The 16,142-nt window shown below is 54.1% G+C and overlaps 4 protein-coding genes across 4 annotated transcripts; 2 read left to right on the forward strand and 2 right to left on the reverse strand.

The window, feature by feature from the left end:
• Nucleotides 1–1,221: 1,221 nt before the first annotated feature.
• PHYSODRAFT_337210 (hypothetical protein) lies at nucleotides 1,222–8,370 on the reverse strand (the record flags this gene model as incomplete). The annotated part of the gene is made up of 13 exons (XM_009534836.1): nucleotides 1,222–2,484; nucleotides 2,529–2,763; nucleotides 2,810–3,308; nucleotides 3,386–4,135; nucleotides 4,192–4,531; nucleotides 4,603–4,714; nucleotides 4,749–4,856; nucleotides 4,933–5,065; nucleotides 6,695–6,977; nucleotides 7,667–7,936; nucleotides 8,039–8,101; nucleotides 8,149–8,232; nucleotides 8,308–8,370. The coding sequence occupies 13 exons, from the start codon at nucleotides 8,368–8,370 to the stop codon at nucleotides 1,222–1,224; spliced, it is 4,203 nt and encodes a 1,400-aa protein (XP_009533131.1).
• A 3,504-nt stretch (nucleotides 8,371–11,874) lies between these two features.
• Nucleotides 11,875–13,062, reverse strand: PHYSODRAFT_287031 (hypothetical protein; the record flags this gene model as incomplete). Its single annotated transcript, XM_009534837.1, has 3 exons — nucleotides 11,875–11,976; nucleotides 12,559–12,710; nucleotides 12,816–13,062. Coding segments are annotated over 2 exons (265 nt in total), but the record flags the coding sequence as incomplete, so codon positions are not given.
• A 438-nt stretch (nucleotides 13,063–13,500) lies between these two features.
• Nucleotides 13,501–14,319, forward strand: PHYSODRAFT_304304 (hypothetical protein; the record flags this gene model as incomplete). Its single annotated transcript, XM_009534838.1, has 1 exon — nucleotides 13,501–14,319. The coding sequence occupies one exon, from the start codon at nucleotides 13,501–13,503 to the stop codon at nucleotides 14,317–14,319; it is 819 nt and encodes a 272-aa protein (XP_009533133.1).
• Nucleotides 14,320–15,263: 944 nt separating this feature from the next.
• Nucleotides 15,264–15,548, forward strand: PHYSODRAFT_373339 (hypothetical protein; the record flags this gene model as incomplete). The annotated part of the gene is made up of 1 exon (XM_009534839.1): nucleotides 15,264–15,548. A coding segment is annotated over one exon (285 nt), but the record flags the coding sequence as incomplete, so codon positions are not given.
• Between the last annotated feature and the right edge of the window lie 594 nt (nucleotides 15,549–16,142).

Raw genomic sequence — 16,142 nt, forward strand, 5'->3', positions numbered from 1 at the left:
GCCTATGTGCAGACGGTCGACCAGAGTGACTGGGATGAACTCGCCGAGAAGCTCATGTGGGCTCTGAATACCTCGTACGACTTCACCAGGCTAGATACGCCATTCTACCTCGTCCACGGGTGGGACGCCCAAGGGACCGTCCAAGCAATGATGGGCGACGTCCCCAGGGACCTTCAACTCCGGGACGCTTATGAGTGGCGCCTGAAAGTCCAACGTCGAGTTGAGTACGCCAGAGCATGGGCCCGGGACCTCCAGGCGAAGGCGAAGGCCAAGCGAGCCCGGGAACACAATCGCCGATGGAAGCAGCTCTCGGACCGTCTGAAGGAAGGTTTTGAAGTAGGCGACTCCATGTGGCTCTACCGAGCCCGGGTCCACCCAGGGTTGACCAAGAAGCTGGCCCACCTGTGGCATGGTCCCTTTAGGATTCTGGAGAAGAGCGACGACTTCCGGTACAGGCTCCAAACCGAAGGCACGGACTATAAATTCTACCCCTGGGTGCACGTCAGCAGGTTGAAGCCCCGGGCCCTCTTCCCGGAGAGGCCCTCCGATACCCTGGATATCCCTGAAGACGATGACTTTGACGCTGCTCTGCTCCGCGAAGACAGCTGGGAGCCCGACGAAGCTGCCGGTGAATACGAAGTGGAAGCCATCTTGGACGTACGCTGGGCTACCCGAACTCGTACCAGCAGACGGATCAAGGAATAAAAAATTAAGTGGAAGGGCTACGATGTCCCGGAGTGGATACCCCAGGGGCGCCTGAACTGGGGACGGCTGCTGTACGAGTTTGACCAAGGAGAGCGCGCTCGTGTCCGTTTCCAGGCTATGCAGTCCGGAGACGAGCTCCCGGATGAAGAAGTCCGATAGAGCCCCGGGGCGTGGACCCCGAGTCGAGCACGAGTTCCTCGGGTGCGTCCCCCGGAAGCTTCGGGGTCATTGGCTGAGATTACTCGCTAGTGTGCTCAGGAAGCTTGCATGTTATATTTTTCGATTTGAACCCAAAACTCCCGGGCAGAAATGTCCGGTAGAGCAACCCCAGGAGCGGAGCCAAGTTGGACTAAGGTGCGACCCCCTGGGATGCCCGGGGACCCAGCTGAGATCACTCGCTGAGGAGACCCCGGAAGTACATGTATACGAAAAGGAAATTGAACAAGGCCAAAGAAGAAGATCAAGATTACCGAAGGTAAATGGCGTCGCTGAGGGACTACTTCCCTACGTGGAACATCACGAAACAGGAGGCATGGCAGGAGGCACCGGTATCACGCGAGACGCACGCTCGTTAGCGTTATCAACCCTGGCACTCCACACCTCTACGTCAACACTCTCCGCAATCCGGGCGCTTGAATCAGGGACGGACCAGTAGGCGCGAGCCGGCTCACGCGAATCCAGGAGCTCGAGCTGTTCCGCGAGCGGGTAGTCAGCGGACTTGTCCATCAAAATCCAGGTACAGATCAAGTGTGGACGACGCCAGAGCCCGGGCTCCTGCTCGAAGAGCACACGCTCGACCTCGGGGAGTTTCTCGATTTGCGCACGAAGGGTCTTCCAGGCCCCGGCCCACGCATGTTGTCGGCGACGGCGATCCGCGTACAACTGCGATACGGCAGGATCGCTGCGATCGTTCTCCACCCAGTGCGTACGCTCCCAGAATGCTCGACGCCACTCGCGCATGTGTGCGACGTACTCAATGACAAGGCTCCGAAGTCCCGAGCTCATCGCCGAATACTGCTTGAAGAAACAGAAGACTGTGATTCGACGCTGGAACATGATGTCCCAAGGCAGCAAGGGCTGCGTGCTCGTCACTGTCAATAGGCCGATGTAGTCGCCGGTGAGAAGTCGCTTCTGGACTAGGTGAAGGCTTCCTCGGAGGCACTGGTAATCCGCGAACCCCAGCGACTGTAGCCCGCCGTGGCGAACTTTCGCCCGCGTCACGCGCACGCCATACACGATCCACGACGGTGCTCCTGGTTCCGGCGGTTCGACGTCACGGGAGCCTAGAGCTTGTTCTCGAGCCCGAGCCAGTTGCCCCTCTTGGTTTCCTTGTGCGGGACGAGTTTCCCGTCGATGTGCGCCTGAGCGCCCCCGTTTGGACGCTGGAGTTGCTGGAACCATATCCTGACCACCAGTCCCGGGGCCGGACGAACCCAGAACTCTCTTCCGTGATCGTGAGGCCCCACCATGTCGTCTTTCATCAGTGACTGAGGCGTCCGACTCTGAATTGGAAGGCGTCGGCGAGTCCAAGCGCTCCGTGGGTATCGCCGACCAGGGGCGACTCGCATCGACCTCCCAGCGAGACGCGTTAGCCAGGACCACTGCGGCCACAAAGTATTTTTCAGGGACATGACGGGTCCACCACACGTCGTCCAGGATCCCGAGGCAGAGCAGTCGACGCAGCACCTCGATCAGTACGTTTTCCCGGAGCATCGTGTGTATCAACATAATATCCGCCCGGACTCCCCGAACGATGTCCTGGGACTGTTGGAGGTCCCTCTGCTCAGGTCCATGCGCATGAACTCCAGCAGATCGAGACGAACATCTTCGAGGGCACACCCGGAAGAGAGCAGGCTTTGGATTTCGGAGTCAGGTCGAGGAGGGTCGGCATCCGAGTCGATAGCGCGGTAACGAGCACTTCGTCGATTGGTTTCAGGGGCGTACCCAACAGGTCTGACCTGGCGAGACCCATCGCTTGACATCCGGGTCCCTGAGGAGTCGAGACCCACGTCGGTGTCCAAGTCCGAGTCATCGGCGATCTCAACAACCTCTATGTCCCTGGAAGCGGCTCCCGAGATCCCGGCACGTGGGCCAGAAGACGTACCGGACTGCCGAGTGCTGTCTACGCTCCCGGACTTGATAGCAATCCCTCGACGAGATGCCCCCAGTGACTCCCGACCGAACCTCGCGACTGACGACGGCTTTGAGGCCCTGGTACCGGCGCCCTGGTAGCCGAGGAAGATCAGCCGAATGATCCCGTGCCCCAGAGGCGCTGGACCCATCGACTCCAAGACCCCGGATGGAGACCAGAATCCCGGGCACGTCATGGCCCTGTCGATCCTCAGTAACGTCATCCCTGGATGGGCCTTGGTCCCGAGGCAAGCGGCCCAGGGCTGGACGTGGCACTTCGTCACCAGGTGCGGGCCGGTCCTGCGCGAGACCACGATCAGGAACGGAAGGAGTCGAGGGAGTCGAGGGCTCCGGGAACGGCGCCCCTGAACCACCACCATCCAGTCGAGTAACCGTCACGGAGAGCTGGCACGGCACCGGCTGACCTCGCTCAAAGGCCCCGACGACATCGCGAAAAGCTTCCCAGTCACCGACTAATCCCCAGGGTCCTTGACCCCGGAGGTAGTGCATGAATGAGATCGCGTCCAACAAGGTGCGTCGGCCCCGGAACTTGCATTTCTCTGCTTCGAGTCGAGTGTTCTCGCGTCGGAGCCGCGCGACATCCTGCTCGAGTTCCCCTGCTCAGCGGCAAGGACGGCCAGATCTCGACGCGCTTTGGAGCTGTCCACCTCAGCCAAGACCAACTGCTCCTGGGCTCGCCGCAGATCGTCATGTTCAGCTTGCAAGATGAGTCTGGTTTTCTCGACGAGTGCGTTATATTCGCCTCGCAGATCGCCCCTGAGTTTGGCAACTCTCGCACGCCACTGAGCGCCCTCCTTTCGCCGGTTTTCCTGGGAACGACGTAGTGCCAGATTCAGGTTCCGGCAAGTCAAGCAATCTTCCGAGACGTCGGCGTCTTGATGACGGCAAACTTCTGTCAGATCTTCGACTCGACCCAACGCGAATTGTCGGGACCGAAGAGTGTTAAGCACTCTGAAGCCGAAGTGATCGGGTCCGAACAAGTCGATGAGCGGTTCGGCTTGGATCTCAGCCGCTCGCCCTCGGGAACCAGGAGCCATGGTGTCACATGCCCCGATCAACCTGCTGGGTACCAGGATGTCACCGGCTGTCTCGTCGCCAGGAGGAAGCAGCTCTGCTAGCGTCTGGAGTTCGTGTGCCGTGAACCCTGGCACCCGTACGGCCAAGTGAGCGATACCCTCTATGTCCCGAATCCGCGCAGCGCCCGATCGATCGGCCACCAGGCCCCGGACATCGACAGCAGTTAGAGGCACGTACGCGATAGGAGGCGTCGACGGAGGCTCTCCACGCTGACACCCAAGCGAGCATGCGCTACCTCTCCGGTGGGGAGTGTCCTACGTGAAGGCGGAAGTCCCAGAAGCGTGCTGAGCGCCGACTTGTCCGCATCGCGCGTAGCGATGTGGATAGCCCCACCCACTGCAGGCGAAGCGAGTCCCCGTGGCGGGGCCAGGAATGCCTGCCAAAGTTGCTGGTCGCTGGAGGACAGTGCGGAGGAACCCGACCCCACCAGGTGCGCTCGCGCAATCTCTCGACCGACGCTCTGTGCCACGGATGGAGAAACACCCGCGTGAAGGACAGGTGCCAATGGCCCCGGGCCCGAGGAGCCGTCCAGGGAGAGAGGGGCGGTGCCCCGCGTGTGGTCGCGATCGACGCCGAAGTGACGCTGGCCAGGGCCCCGCTGGCGGACACCCTTTCACTGGAGCTTGGAGATGATGCTGGATCCGGAGAAGACCCGGAGACACTGGCCACCTGGCGTTCGGGACTCGGAGCAGGAGGCGGCGCGGTAGCCCGACGTGAATCAAGACGCAGCCCACCACCAGACCATAGATCCCCCGAGACTACCGTCGAAGCGCCGTCGACACTAGGAGGCGCACGATGAATGGCTTGATCGCCACTCGGTGAAGGGACGGCGATGCAGGCGGACCCCGGAGACAAGAGCGTCGACGAAGTCCCAGGATCCCGGATCCCGGTCGGCGACGAAGGCGAAGCCCGTGAAGCCGGCACTGGAGCAGCAGTGTCGCTCGAATGCGAAGCCCCACGAGAGTGAGACTAGCGCTTGTCGTACTTAGAGATACGGACGTGGACCGCTCGGCGCAGGACGGAAGCGACGGCACCGCAGCCTCCTGGCTCGACGCTGGCGGACCGTCATCCACAGGAGTCATCGGATACGGAGACGCCGCGCGAGCAGGTGCACTCGGACCCGGCGCCGGTGCTGGCGATATTGCATGAATGGTGTCGTTTGCTGGCGAGCTTGAGCACGGTGTTTGCCCGCGTGACTGCTGTGAAGACTCGGTACTGGAAGCCATGTCGGCCGCGAAGTGGATGTATCAACGGCACGCGGTGAATCTGAAAGTGGCCAGCGGCGCGAGATACCGGCACGTGCAGCAGATCCCGTGCTGCCCTCGCCTGGTAGGGAGTCGCCCACATGATTCTGCCCGGAGACGGTTCGAAGCATCTCAGCGCCAACGGACACAAATGGGGCGATTGTGGCATATTGGGCTCCCGTTTAGACCCGGTACACCTTCGGACTTTACCCGGGAGACCACGGTGTGGTCCCGGCACTAAATTGAGCACCTACGGTACCGTTCACGGAAACTGCATCCAACTGTCCCAGACCCGCGGGCCCGGGACCGGGTTCCCCCGGTGGACCCGAGTATACTCAAGACCAAGAAGAAGTTCCCGAAAGCCGGAGCATGGCGACAGCACGACCCTGGTATAGTGAAACCCAGTATGTAGCAGATCCCGAGATACCCGTATGCTTAAGCACGCCCGGCGGCCACCTGCCGGGCGGAGCAATAATTCAGTCTATCTTTTCCCCTCAAGTGCGCAAGCCGGTCTCGACCAAGGACAACAAGGACAAAGGCCGCGGCCTCTGGGAACCGCGCTCGTAGACTCACCCCAGGTAAACTCTCTATCACATTTACCAGGGTTTCCCCCGGGATCCCAGGCATTCCATGTCTGTTCCCCCGGAGTGCGGTCTGGCCGGCACGGGTAAGAACACTTCATATTTCTCGTGTCTCGCCCGTGTGGTCTCGCCCCGAAAACTACTTGCGGCCGTCGCCGAGGGAGTCTTGCTCCGAAAGACCCAGTGTATATTTAGTTGCGTATCCATCCCGCCCCGGGAACCAGGTAGCGTCCCCGGGCGATTGTTTGTATAGCTACCACCCCAGCGTACTCATAAGGTCGGGACTCCCAGGAGATCCTCAGTGGTTGACCTTCCCTCTGATCTAAACAACCGATTCGAAGGGGGTACACAAGGTGAGCTTACTGACCGAGTCCCAGGACCCCTTGCTTTCCCATAGCGAGTAAAGGTCCCGGGAACTCACGGCCCCTGATAAATCCCTCGTCCGGGCGGGCCGTCTATCTACTAGGAGATTCGCTCTCTCTAGTTCCCTAGATTCTCTGTCTAGGAGCGAAACCCGGGAACTGGCGGAGTGTCGAGGGCGAAAGCTCAAGGCGCTACATCACACCATCCTTGCGGATTAATCGAAGTCATGATGGGAAAAGAAAAAGTTCACTTATTCAACGCGAAGCCTCTTAAAACGGTACTCAGTAGGCTGAAGGTGACGCGCGTGACGTTCCAGGTCAGTCATAGCGTCAAGGATACCAAGGCGGAGGTCCTCTAAGCTGTGGCTCAAAGAGCGAGACTGCGCGGCACCTAGGAGGGGGTCGAAGAAGTAGTCGGTCGCGTCGGCAAGGTCGAAGATGGAGTCACGTATGTGTCGGATGTAGTTGTTTACGCTCTCCTACGTAAGGATTTGCTCGGTTTCGCCGTCCAGAAATTCGAAGGCGTCCTCGAATGTACGCTTGGACATTCACTAGTGGTGACGGCAGCGTTTACTGCCAGTCGAGTACTCCAGGATCTTGCGGTCGAGATACGTACAGAGATGCTCCGACTGGTCGACAAGCGGTACCAGAATCAGTTCCGAGAGACGGTGCAGAAGGTTCCTTGCACGGTGGTCGGCAGCGTCCGGAATCAGGTTTCGGAGCGCCTTCACAAAGCGGAAGTGCCTATCAATACTAAACGCAAATGCACTGCGTAAAGACTTGGCGGTCTCGGCGTGTTCGGGCTTGTCGAAAAGGTCACCGATCGAGTGACGGAACGGGTAGTCACGCTCCTTGCGCTTAAGCATTCAGGGGCAGCGACGGGCAGCGACGAGGGTGTGCGGGTGCTGACAGATCCGGCTCCGTATGGACCAGACTCTAGTACAACACTCACGCAATCAACGATGACGTTGAATGGACGGTGATGATCCAGCTGGCGATGGGACTTGGCGACACACGCTCTGCGAGCGGCTTTCCAGATGTGTCGATTGGCGAAATGGATGGGCCGCTCCCGGACTTCAACAAGTGCTACCAGATGTGACGACTGGTGGAAGCGCAGAGGAAGAAGCCGACTAGAGCGAAGATCCACGAAGGATGGCTCGAGGAGTCGTGTGGCGCGGTCTTGGGCGGAGGCAGCGGAGAGTCTTGTGGAAGACTCGAGCGGAAGTTGGTAAATTGGAAAGTGAGATTGAAATGGTTAGTTGTTTGCCGGCTACGAGGTACCTAGTTACCCTATGTAATTATATGCATTTCACTATACTAGATTCTCCGTAGTCCGTGAAGTTGAATCTTGAAGGTAGTCGAGGACCGCGGTTCGCCTGAACCGGTCCGAGGTCTTACTTGAACCGTGTATAGTAATTTCAAATGAAAATGAATGAAGGTCTTGGTCGTGCACTCTTTAACTATGCTCTTCCAAACATAGCGATTACCTTTGACTAGGCATATGCCTGTCAGGCAGCTTAGTGGTAGATAATACATAGAGTAGCACTAGACGCCTCAGCGCCCTGGCCGAGGGCCGTGACGCTGGTGCGTCGTTCCTTGCGTCACTGCTGGTCGAAGCGCTCTCGGCGCTGCTCTGGAGGGTGGCGGCGTCCGCGCTGGCGCTGTTCGAATCGGTGACGTCGTTGTCGTCATTGTTGTCTTTGTCGCTGTCGCCGACCGACGCCGAGTCGTCCGTGGACGAGACGTAGTTGTCGTCGCTGCCGATGCCCGCGGCGTCGCTGGTGGAACTGTCGGTGGTGAGGCACGCGTGTGAGGCCTGCGTGTCTGTCGTGGCTCTGTATATTACGACCTGCTGCTGTTGTCGTTGCCCAATACTCCATGCTGCCGCTTTCGGTGCCCTTGAGATTCAGTGGCTGACCGCGAGAAGCTTGAACATTGTCGGTGGCACAAACTTCATCAGCCGCAGTTGAGCATCGCGTCCCTAAGTTGGTCACATTGCTGCTCCATAGTTGACACACAGGGATTGACCGCGTGGCCCGACTTCACCAACGGCGTGCCGAGCACGAAGGTCGCCAGCCCAACGTGGTCACGGAGGGCTGGTCCTGCTGATTTCTGTTCAACAGCGATTCGAACGAAGAGATGTCGGTGGCAGCCCGCTAAGCTGTCTGCCCGATCCGATTGCCGCACTCTTTGGTCAGCCAGCTCAGGCCGTCCTTGCGGCGGACGATCTGCTCGTGATACGCTGGCCATGCTTGTTCAGACCGGCAGCTCAGTGAACGTTGAGATGCCAGTCATAGCTACTATCGTCTTGCCGACTTGTTCTTCTCTGCGGGTCATGAAAAGGAAGAGGATGTGTTCGAGGCTAAATAGATCGGACTCACTGGCCATGCCGGCATACCTTGTGCAAGATCCATCAACTAGCTGAGCGCACGCTGTGTAATACAAAGGCGTCTCCCATGCCACCAGCCACCGTCACTTGCTTTGCTGCTTTGGGTGGTGAGGACGCTCCGATATGGCTCTAACCCGGCCTCCAAGATAGAGTGACCTAACCCTTCAACGAGCTCGATTTAACAAATCGGGCCCCTCCAAGATGCGTAGCTAAAATGGACGGCAAATTTTTTGATAACCACAATACAGTTCGGATAGCTCAAACTGGGTTACCCTGGCCGCCCGAAAAGCTATTGTACTGGCAAAATAAAATGATATATCATCCTGCTTCAGCTTGTAATTTTAAAACTACAATACTTGTCGCCCCCCCCCCCAAAAAAAAAAAAAACAATGGAGTACATGTACACATAATGAAGTTGGTGCGTAAGTATTTATTACCAAGCGAGATATGGATTCAGCCTAGTCAAGTGAAATTACTGTTCTAGTCGCCCTTTTCAAGGAAAACTGGCTGTCTCGAAAGAAACCGAAGGTAGCTACGATATAATGTGCACCCTCGTTTCCATCGCACTGTTCTTTATTTAGTATCCCTATGCGCTTTTTAACATTCTGGTGTTAACTATAAGAAAAATTCACGCAGCACGCTCCAGCTAATCTGTTAGCTGACGTACCCATCCTGATATCTGAGTTGTGCATCTATCGGGCGCGTGTGAGATTGTGTGCTTCGTAGGTCTGAGTCCACCGAGGCATTCGCTACGATATCGAAGGCAGTGCTATTTCCTAAAACTTATGCAACGCTCTACTTCTTTTTAGGATGCTGGCGATTTTCTAAAAGTTAACACACCGAGCACTTACAGCCAGGAATTAACGATCGCAAAGTCATGGTCATTTCATTGGAATTTCTCTGAGTTGAAGACTTTTTTAAAGGCGCCAACCCATGCACCAGTAATAGCAAAAGGAAATGATTCTCTATTGGTAGCGTATCCACAAGCTACTTCTACGTAAGTGTAACATTTCAAAGTATTTGTTTTAGCATGTTTTAATATATTTTACTTTAGTGCTATTTTCAAGAATAGTACTAATAAAATATGTGGTATTATACATGTATTAATACACACAGTACGGTACTTGAATTCTAGCCTTACAGTAGAGTACTGGCCCTGTCCAAACAGATCCACATGCCAATCAACTAGTGATGGGGACGTAAACGACGTTAACTTTTACCTATCATATAGTATATTCTGTATGATAGGTTTTGGCGAAATTTGCCGTTTTGGAATAGCTAGCATAAACGTATGCTAGTCATAAGTATGTATATGGCGTTAAAATTACGAAACTCGTACTACCGCATTCGTTGAAAAGCTGGACCTCCAATTTTTCATCGAAAAACTGGACCCCCTCTCGATTTTCCTATATAAAGTGATGGGCCAAATTTGAAGGGACTTCATCGATGAGCTGGCCCCCTGTTATATTTTGTCCAATCACAGTTGAGATATGACTGATACTTCCTGATTTGCAGCAAATGGCATTGAAAGCGACTATTCAGCGTTTCATCGATAAGCTGGACCCCTTTGGCGATGCACGACGGGGGTCCAGCTTTTCAACGAATGCAGCAGAACTATCTCAAAACTACAGCTCAACTTTTGAACCTATTTTACTGGTTTGCGGGCTTTGGCCCGCGGTATTCGCAGTTCGGTAGATTTTTTTTACTGTATTCCAAAACCTGCATTGTAGAAAACTTTATTTACTTCTAGTAGTCCTATGTAGTAGCGCTACGCGTGCGGTAGAAGTGCGTTGCATGAAGAAGTTCTTGAATTTTAGCACATGCTCCTATTTTTGTACTGTGAAGTGCCATGCATCCATTTGCTGGGTCGCTTATGCTGCTCGATCTGCCGTGGCGGATCTGCGTGAACGCACACTACTGCTATTCTTGCTGCATACTGCACAGCTTCAAGCTACCAAGCTGAACTTCGGCTCATGTTGAATGTATAATGTGTTTATTTTGCTGGGACTATTCGGGCTGTATGTCCAAATGTGACGCCTGGAACTTGATTTTGTAGAATTGCTATACTGATTTTCATGCCGTTTAGCTCTCCTCGCTTCGAAGTCGACGCGCAACAAACACTACCATTAATCAATTGCGATAATTTTGTTTTACTCAAAGACGATTTATCGTTGCTGCTGCTGTGGCTTCCGACATGTACATGTAGATATCGTAGGCATGACAGCCACATGTCTAAACTAACTCAACCGATACGACGGCGGCCCTTCTCGCTTGCAGCCCCGATACGGTCGATCCTCACAGATTACATTGATTGACTGATCACTCTTCTTTATTATTGCTGCTGCCTGGTTAGCTTACATTTGTATCGCCGAAAACATGCTCTGAGCTGTAATGAATCGGAGTTTGCGCTGCTATGCTGTAATATAATTGCTGTACAACTGTCATTTGCTGTTGTTTCAAATGGCTCTTAAACCGATACTGCAACATAAAATCTGATGTTGCATTATCTCAAACATCCGCAGGGGCGCAAACGACAGTTCTTACGACTGCGAATAGAGTACGCCGAATGACAGGTTTTCAGTTAACGTCGTTTACGCCCCCATCACTGCAATCAACTGGTCGAAGCAAAACCTCTGGTCCGACTAGTACCTTTTCTTCTGTTCTTGGCGTGAAACTGATTTTGTACGTGCTGTGTCGTTCACAGTTGATCTTTAGCGATTCGGGGTGAGGGGGGGCTGACACGGCCACTGCAAAGTGCTCGACCAGCACCTTCAAATCCTCTTGACTTAGTTAAACTATAGAGGTCAAAGTGCCAGCGACGAGAAAGGCATATTCGATTGTCACAGATAATTGCATAGAAGTGACCAGCCGCGCTACGCTTGGCTGGGCGTCCCTTCGGCGTCCCCGCTGTTCGCTTCGCTCGCGATATATAGATTCTCTCACCTGGCGAGTGCAGTGCTCGGCTCACTGGAATGCTCGCCTGCGTTGGCGCCCTGTCTATGAAGTTACTGCGTCGCCCCGCCCATGGAGTGGTGCTCGAGCATTTTGTAGTGCTGTGTGCGATTTCTGTCGGTGTATATGTAATTTTCTCGGGGAGGGGGGCTAGGAATAAAAAAATGTAGATACCAGGGATAATTACTAAAAATGCATATATTATTTATAGTAACGAACGTACCAGTCACGTTTATAGGAAAACAGAAAAAGGTAGTACAAAACCGAAATTCACTTGATTTCAGAATAATGTATTTCAAAATCAAGTCTTAGCGGCTTGCCCTAACGTTAAGAAGAGGAGTAACTACACCTTTGCCAATCCAAGTTGGCAGTAGTGTAAGGCAAAGCCGAGAGTCCCGTAAATACGAAAAATATTTTTTCAAAAAATTATTTTCGAGGATAAGTACATACCAATGTGGTTTTAGTCCACAGCAAACATCTAAGTTCCATTCGCTACAAATAGCGGCGGCGACAGACAGCGCACAGTGTCACGCCATCTTGTTAACGAGGCGCATGTCAATGCTAGGCATGCAGTGCTCCGCGGCTTTCTCGAGCGGTCGCATCCTACGCTCCGTCTTATCGCGGTGCGGCACTTTGATCATCTCATCGTGGCTCAAGGCCAGATACGCCTCGATGCGAGCTTTTAAAACGCTAAAGCAACCTGCACAATAATACATTGTATCGCCTCAGTACCTCTAAGTATATCGCACCAAAAGATAAGCTAACCGTGGGTTACACATAGGCGAGTACGGCCCTAGGCGTAGCAACTCCAGATCCGTCCGCTGTTGGACGAGATCCTCCGTCTGGCAGTGGGCAGGCGCGTTGTCCAGGACGATGACGATGCTCTTGCCAGAAAGTGGTCGCGGTACACGTCGTGAGCCTTGACCGTGTCGTATACCTCGTCCACAAACTCGGCATTGACCTTCATCTTGATGCTGCCACGACGGGTGGCGTAGTGCACGAGGCCGACTTCGGGGGAAACTGCGCACTGCACCTGTAAGTTAGCTCCCTTAGAGGGAGGGAGCTTGACGATAGCGCGTTGTCCGACAGGAGCGCGGCCTTGCGTCCGCTTACAGTACAGGTTGTAGTTGGTCTCGTCATAATAAACGATAAAAGCACCGTTCTGCTCATGCTTCAGCAACGCTTCACCAAACACCCTCCTCTTCTCGATATTTACGGCATTATTGCAGGTCTCGGGCTCTACGCGAACCTATCACAGGGAACATACGTAGTACAGTAGATGATAAAAGTGATAGCATAATAACTTGAAGGCGTACTTGCTTAACAGTGTAAAGTTTATCGCAAAGCTTCTTACTGATCAACCAAGTGCTAATATGCACCCTGAAGTCGAACGCAAGCATTTCCTGCATCTGCTGGCAGTTGTCTTCCAGGTATCCCACGAGAGCTTCCTCCATTTCTGGAGTACACTTCGTGCACGCCGCCCGCGCACCGCCTCTCTTCTTGACATAAGCGGGTTGGCGCTGGACGATGTTGCGGGCAGTAGTGGGAGGAATGCCGTTGCAGTCGGCAACCAGCACCCAGTCACGCTCTTCTCGGTGTGCATCGAGCACACGCGTGCGGGCCGCAAGCCCATACTTCGAGTCTTGGGGAATGTTGCCGGCGGAGACAGTCTGTTACTGACCAGTGATTTGAGTTTGCTCTGCACTAAATCCGCAATGCTCTAAATACTAATTTCAGAAATTATTTTCCGATTTTTGGATGTTACTTAAGTTACTTCACACCGTTTTGCTTTACACTGCTGCCAACTTGGATTGGCAATCGTGTAGTATTTGCGTTTCGAAAGGGACTTTTTAACCGATTTTGGTTTCACCGTCTCCTTACCAAAACCCCATATATCCCCAGGTGACACAGAGTGAAATGGACCACAATCGGAATGATACATTTCTAATAATAGATATGCTCTTTGGGCGTGCCTGCTGACCTCAAAGTTTGTCGGAAGTGCATACCGCTGCGTTGTGGTGGAAGCGGACGGAAAGACCATGCCTCTCCCTTTTACAGTGGAAAAAACAGGTAGGTGCAAAGTTACGGTCATTCACTTTTATACCTTCCGGAGTAGAGATCAAGCCTCATGGTGTCCACGCCAAACAAGCGGAACGCAGCCAAACAGCACGCCAACCGCGTTGCGAACTTTGAAGGAGCAATGCGCTTGCTTGACGAAGGAGTCTCGATCGCGAGGTTCGCTAAGTGAGCGCCAAGATCGATCGTTGAAGAGGCAGGGGGTTTTAGTCGTCAGCCTTAACGCCGTGTTCTTAGGGCTGGAGCAACTCGCCGTTCTAGTGCCACCTACTCTAGCGCCCAAAAGGCAACGTACTTTTATGAACGGAGGCGTTCTCATGACACGTCCTGAGATGGTGGAGTCCGTCCTTAAAGCGGAAGCTGAGCTCCGGCGAAAGGCCGAAGACAAGATCGCAAAAGCCGAAGAACGATCATTAAAGAAGGAGCTGAAGGCGCAAACTGACGTTCTGAAGAAGGAGGAACAACAGCGGAAAGTAGCTCTGAAGAGCGAAACGAAGGCAGCGAAGGCTACGAAGTCAGCAAAGAAGCCCCCGAAGAAACGCGTCGCAGTGAAGGGAGTGAAGACACCAAGAGATGGTAAAGCTCGGGCGAATTCGAGTGCGAACGCGAACAGCCCTCCCTCCGTCAATATTGCGAGTTGGCACCATGTTAATGGCCTTGAGCATAGCTCAGGACTTAACGAACCCAATGAGCGGGTACCGACCCTAGACTTGCGGCAAGAAGACGCTCTTAGCTTGCTCGCCTTGGCGGGTAGCTGCTCTGAATTTAGTATCGTAGTCTGATGTTGTGGTCTTACAGTAATTGATATGGCAATGCATGCGGCACCTGATTTTCATGTGACTTTAGTATGTCGTTCCACTTTGCGCCGATTTTCAGTTGTGGCCCCGTTGGTATAGTGAAGCAAAGTGTGCCCTCGCATTTAAGTATGTGAACTGCTTGTTGCAGTTAGTTCAGGTTCAAGTGCAGAAGAGTGAAACGAGTGAAGGTTGTGGGTTTGAGGCCGTGGACATGGGGAGCAGTGAAGGCTAAAGGCGATTGGGTACGCGACGTCACCCTGAAGCTCAAAGCCGCTCCCTGCTACGTGAAGTAGCCTGCGATGTCCACTGGGGCCAAGAGGGGTTTTCACCTTGGTGGTTCCCCCTCAGTGCAACACAACACCACCGACTGATCGAACATAAACCTCACGTTGCAAACTGCCATCTCTGAAGCAAACTTCGCTACCTCGCTACCTGCAGCTACTGAAGTCTAGTGCTACGCAGAAGGAGTCGCTGCGCGTAACCAAGGAAGCGTGCCTCCAAGGTTATGAGCCCGAGGCATCACTAGGCTTCAGCTTCAAGGAAACTTTACTGAGGAGTCTTTCTGGTGAAGAGCGAAGTGAATAACATGTCTGGTGTGGGGCAGCAAGTTGGAAGCAGTGGTGGAGAATCTGGCGCTGGACATTCCGATGGTGGTGGCCAAGGTACTGTCGGTGTACAAGCAGCTGGTGGAGGACAACAAGGTGGTGCGCAACAAGGTGCTCCGGGTCTCCAAGCAGGCGGCGCTCGTGTAGTGCTTCGTGGGACGAACAAACCACCGCGGTTTACCGAAGACGGCGGGTTTGATTTGTTCAAAACACAACTACGCTCCCACCTGACCCAGCGAGGATGCTGGGGCATTATTAGTGGTCATGGCCCAGCAGCAGATCTACGAGGAGAACACGTTTGTGTGCGACGCGTCGTTGCGAGGTCTTTTGCAGAAAGACTCGCGGAAGGTGTGCAAGTTTGAGTCTGGCTTTGACATGTGGCGAGCTTTCGAAGCCGACAAGACCAAACGGGCCTTCTCAAGTGTAATTCGCTTGCGACGCAAATTGTACACGAGCACAGTTTCGGTTGGTGGTAATATGAAGCAGTGGCTGGATGATGTGGAGGGCATCAGACGTCAGCTGGAGAACATACACGAGATGATCCCCGACAAAGAGATGGTGAACATTATTCTGCAGGGAGTGGAGGAGACTCACCGTAACGTCGTGAGAATCTTCAACCAGCAGCAACCGGACGGGCAACCTGTTACCTTAGACGTCGTACTCAATATATTGCGTGGGAGACGGAGACGGACAAGGCGCATGAAGCGAGAAAAGAGGAACCGTCTGCTCCTGGAACAACGAAGGTGATGTCCATCCAGAAGCAGCCTTTCTAGCAACACCAGCCCGGACAGAAGCGGAAGCGAGGCAACAGTGACCACCCTGCGAACAACAAGAAGGCAAAGACCGGTAGTAAGAAGTGCTGGTTCTGCAAGAAGAAGGGTCATCTTCGCCACGAGTGCTACGGCTACTTGACACAGCAAAAGAAGAAAGCTGACGGTTCGACTGGCACTTCGTCTACTGGTAGTGATGGCGGATCAATGAAGATGGTGCAGGTTGTCAACACCCTTTCTATTGAAAGGATTGGCATAGTGCGAGAAGCCACGGATACTGTGGATGCTGTGGTAGTTCCGATGTCGTTCGGCCCCTGGATGATGGACTCTGGAGCCGCGACCCATGTTGTATTGACGAGCGTGCTTTTCTATCCCTGGGTCTGGACGATACTCATTTCCAGGATTGGGAAGGCGGCATCACCTCGGGAAAACC

This window comes from Phytophthora sojae, assembly GCF_000149755.1.
Source record: "Phytophthora sojae unplaced genomic scaffold PHYSOscaffold_8, whole genome shotgun sequence".
NCBI lineage: Eukaryota > Oomycota > Peronosporomycetes > Peronosporales > Peronosporaceae > Phytophthora > Phytophthora sojae.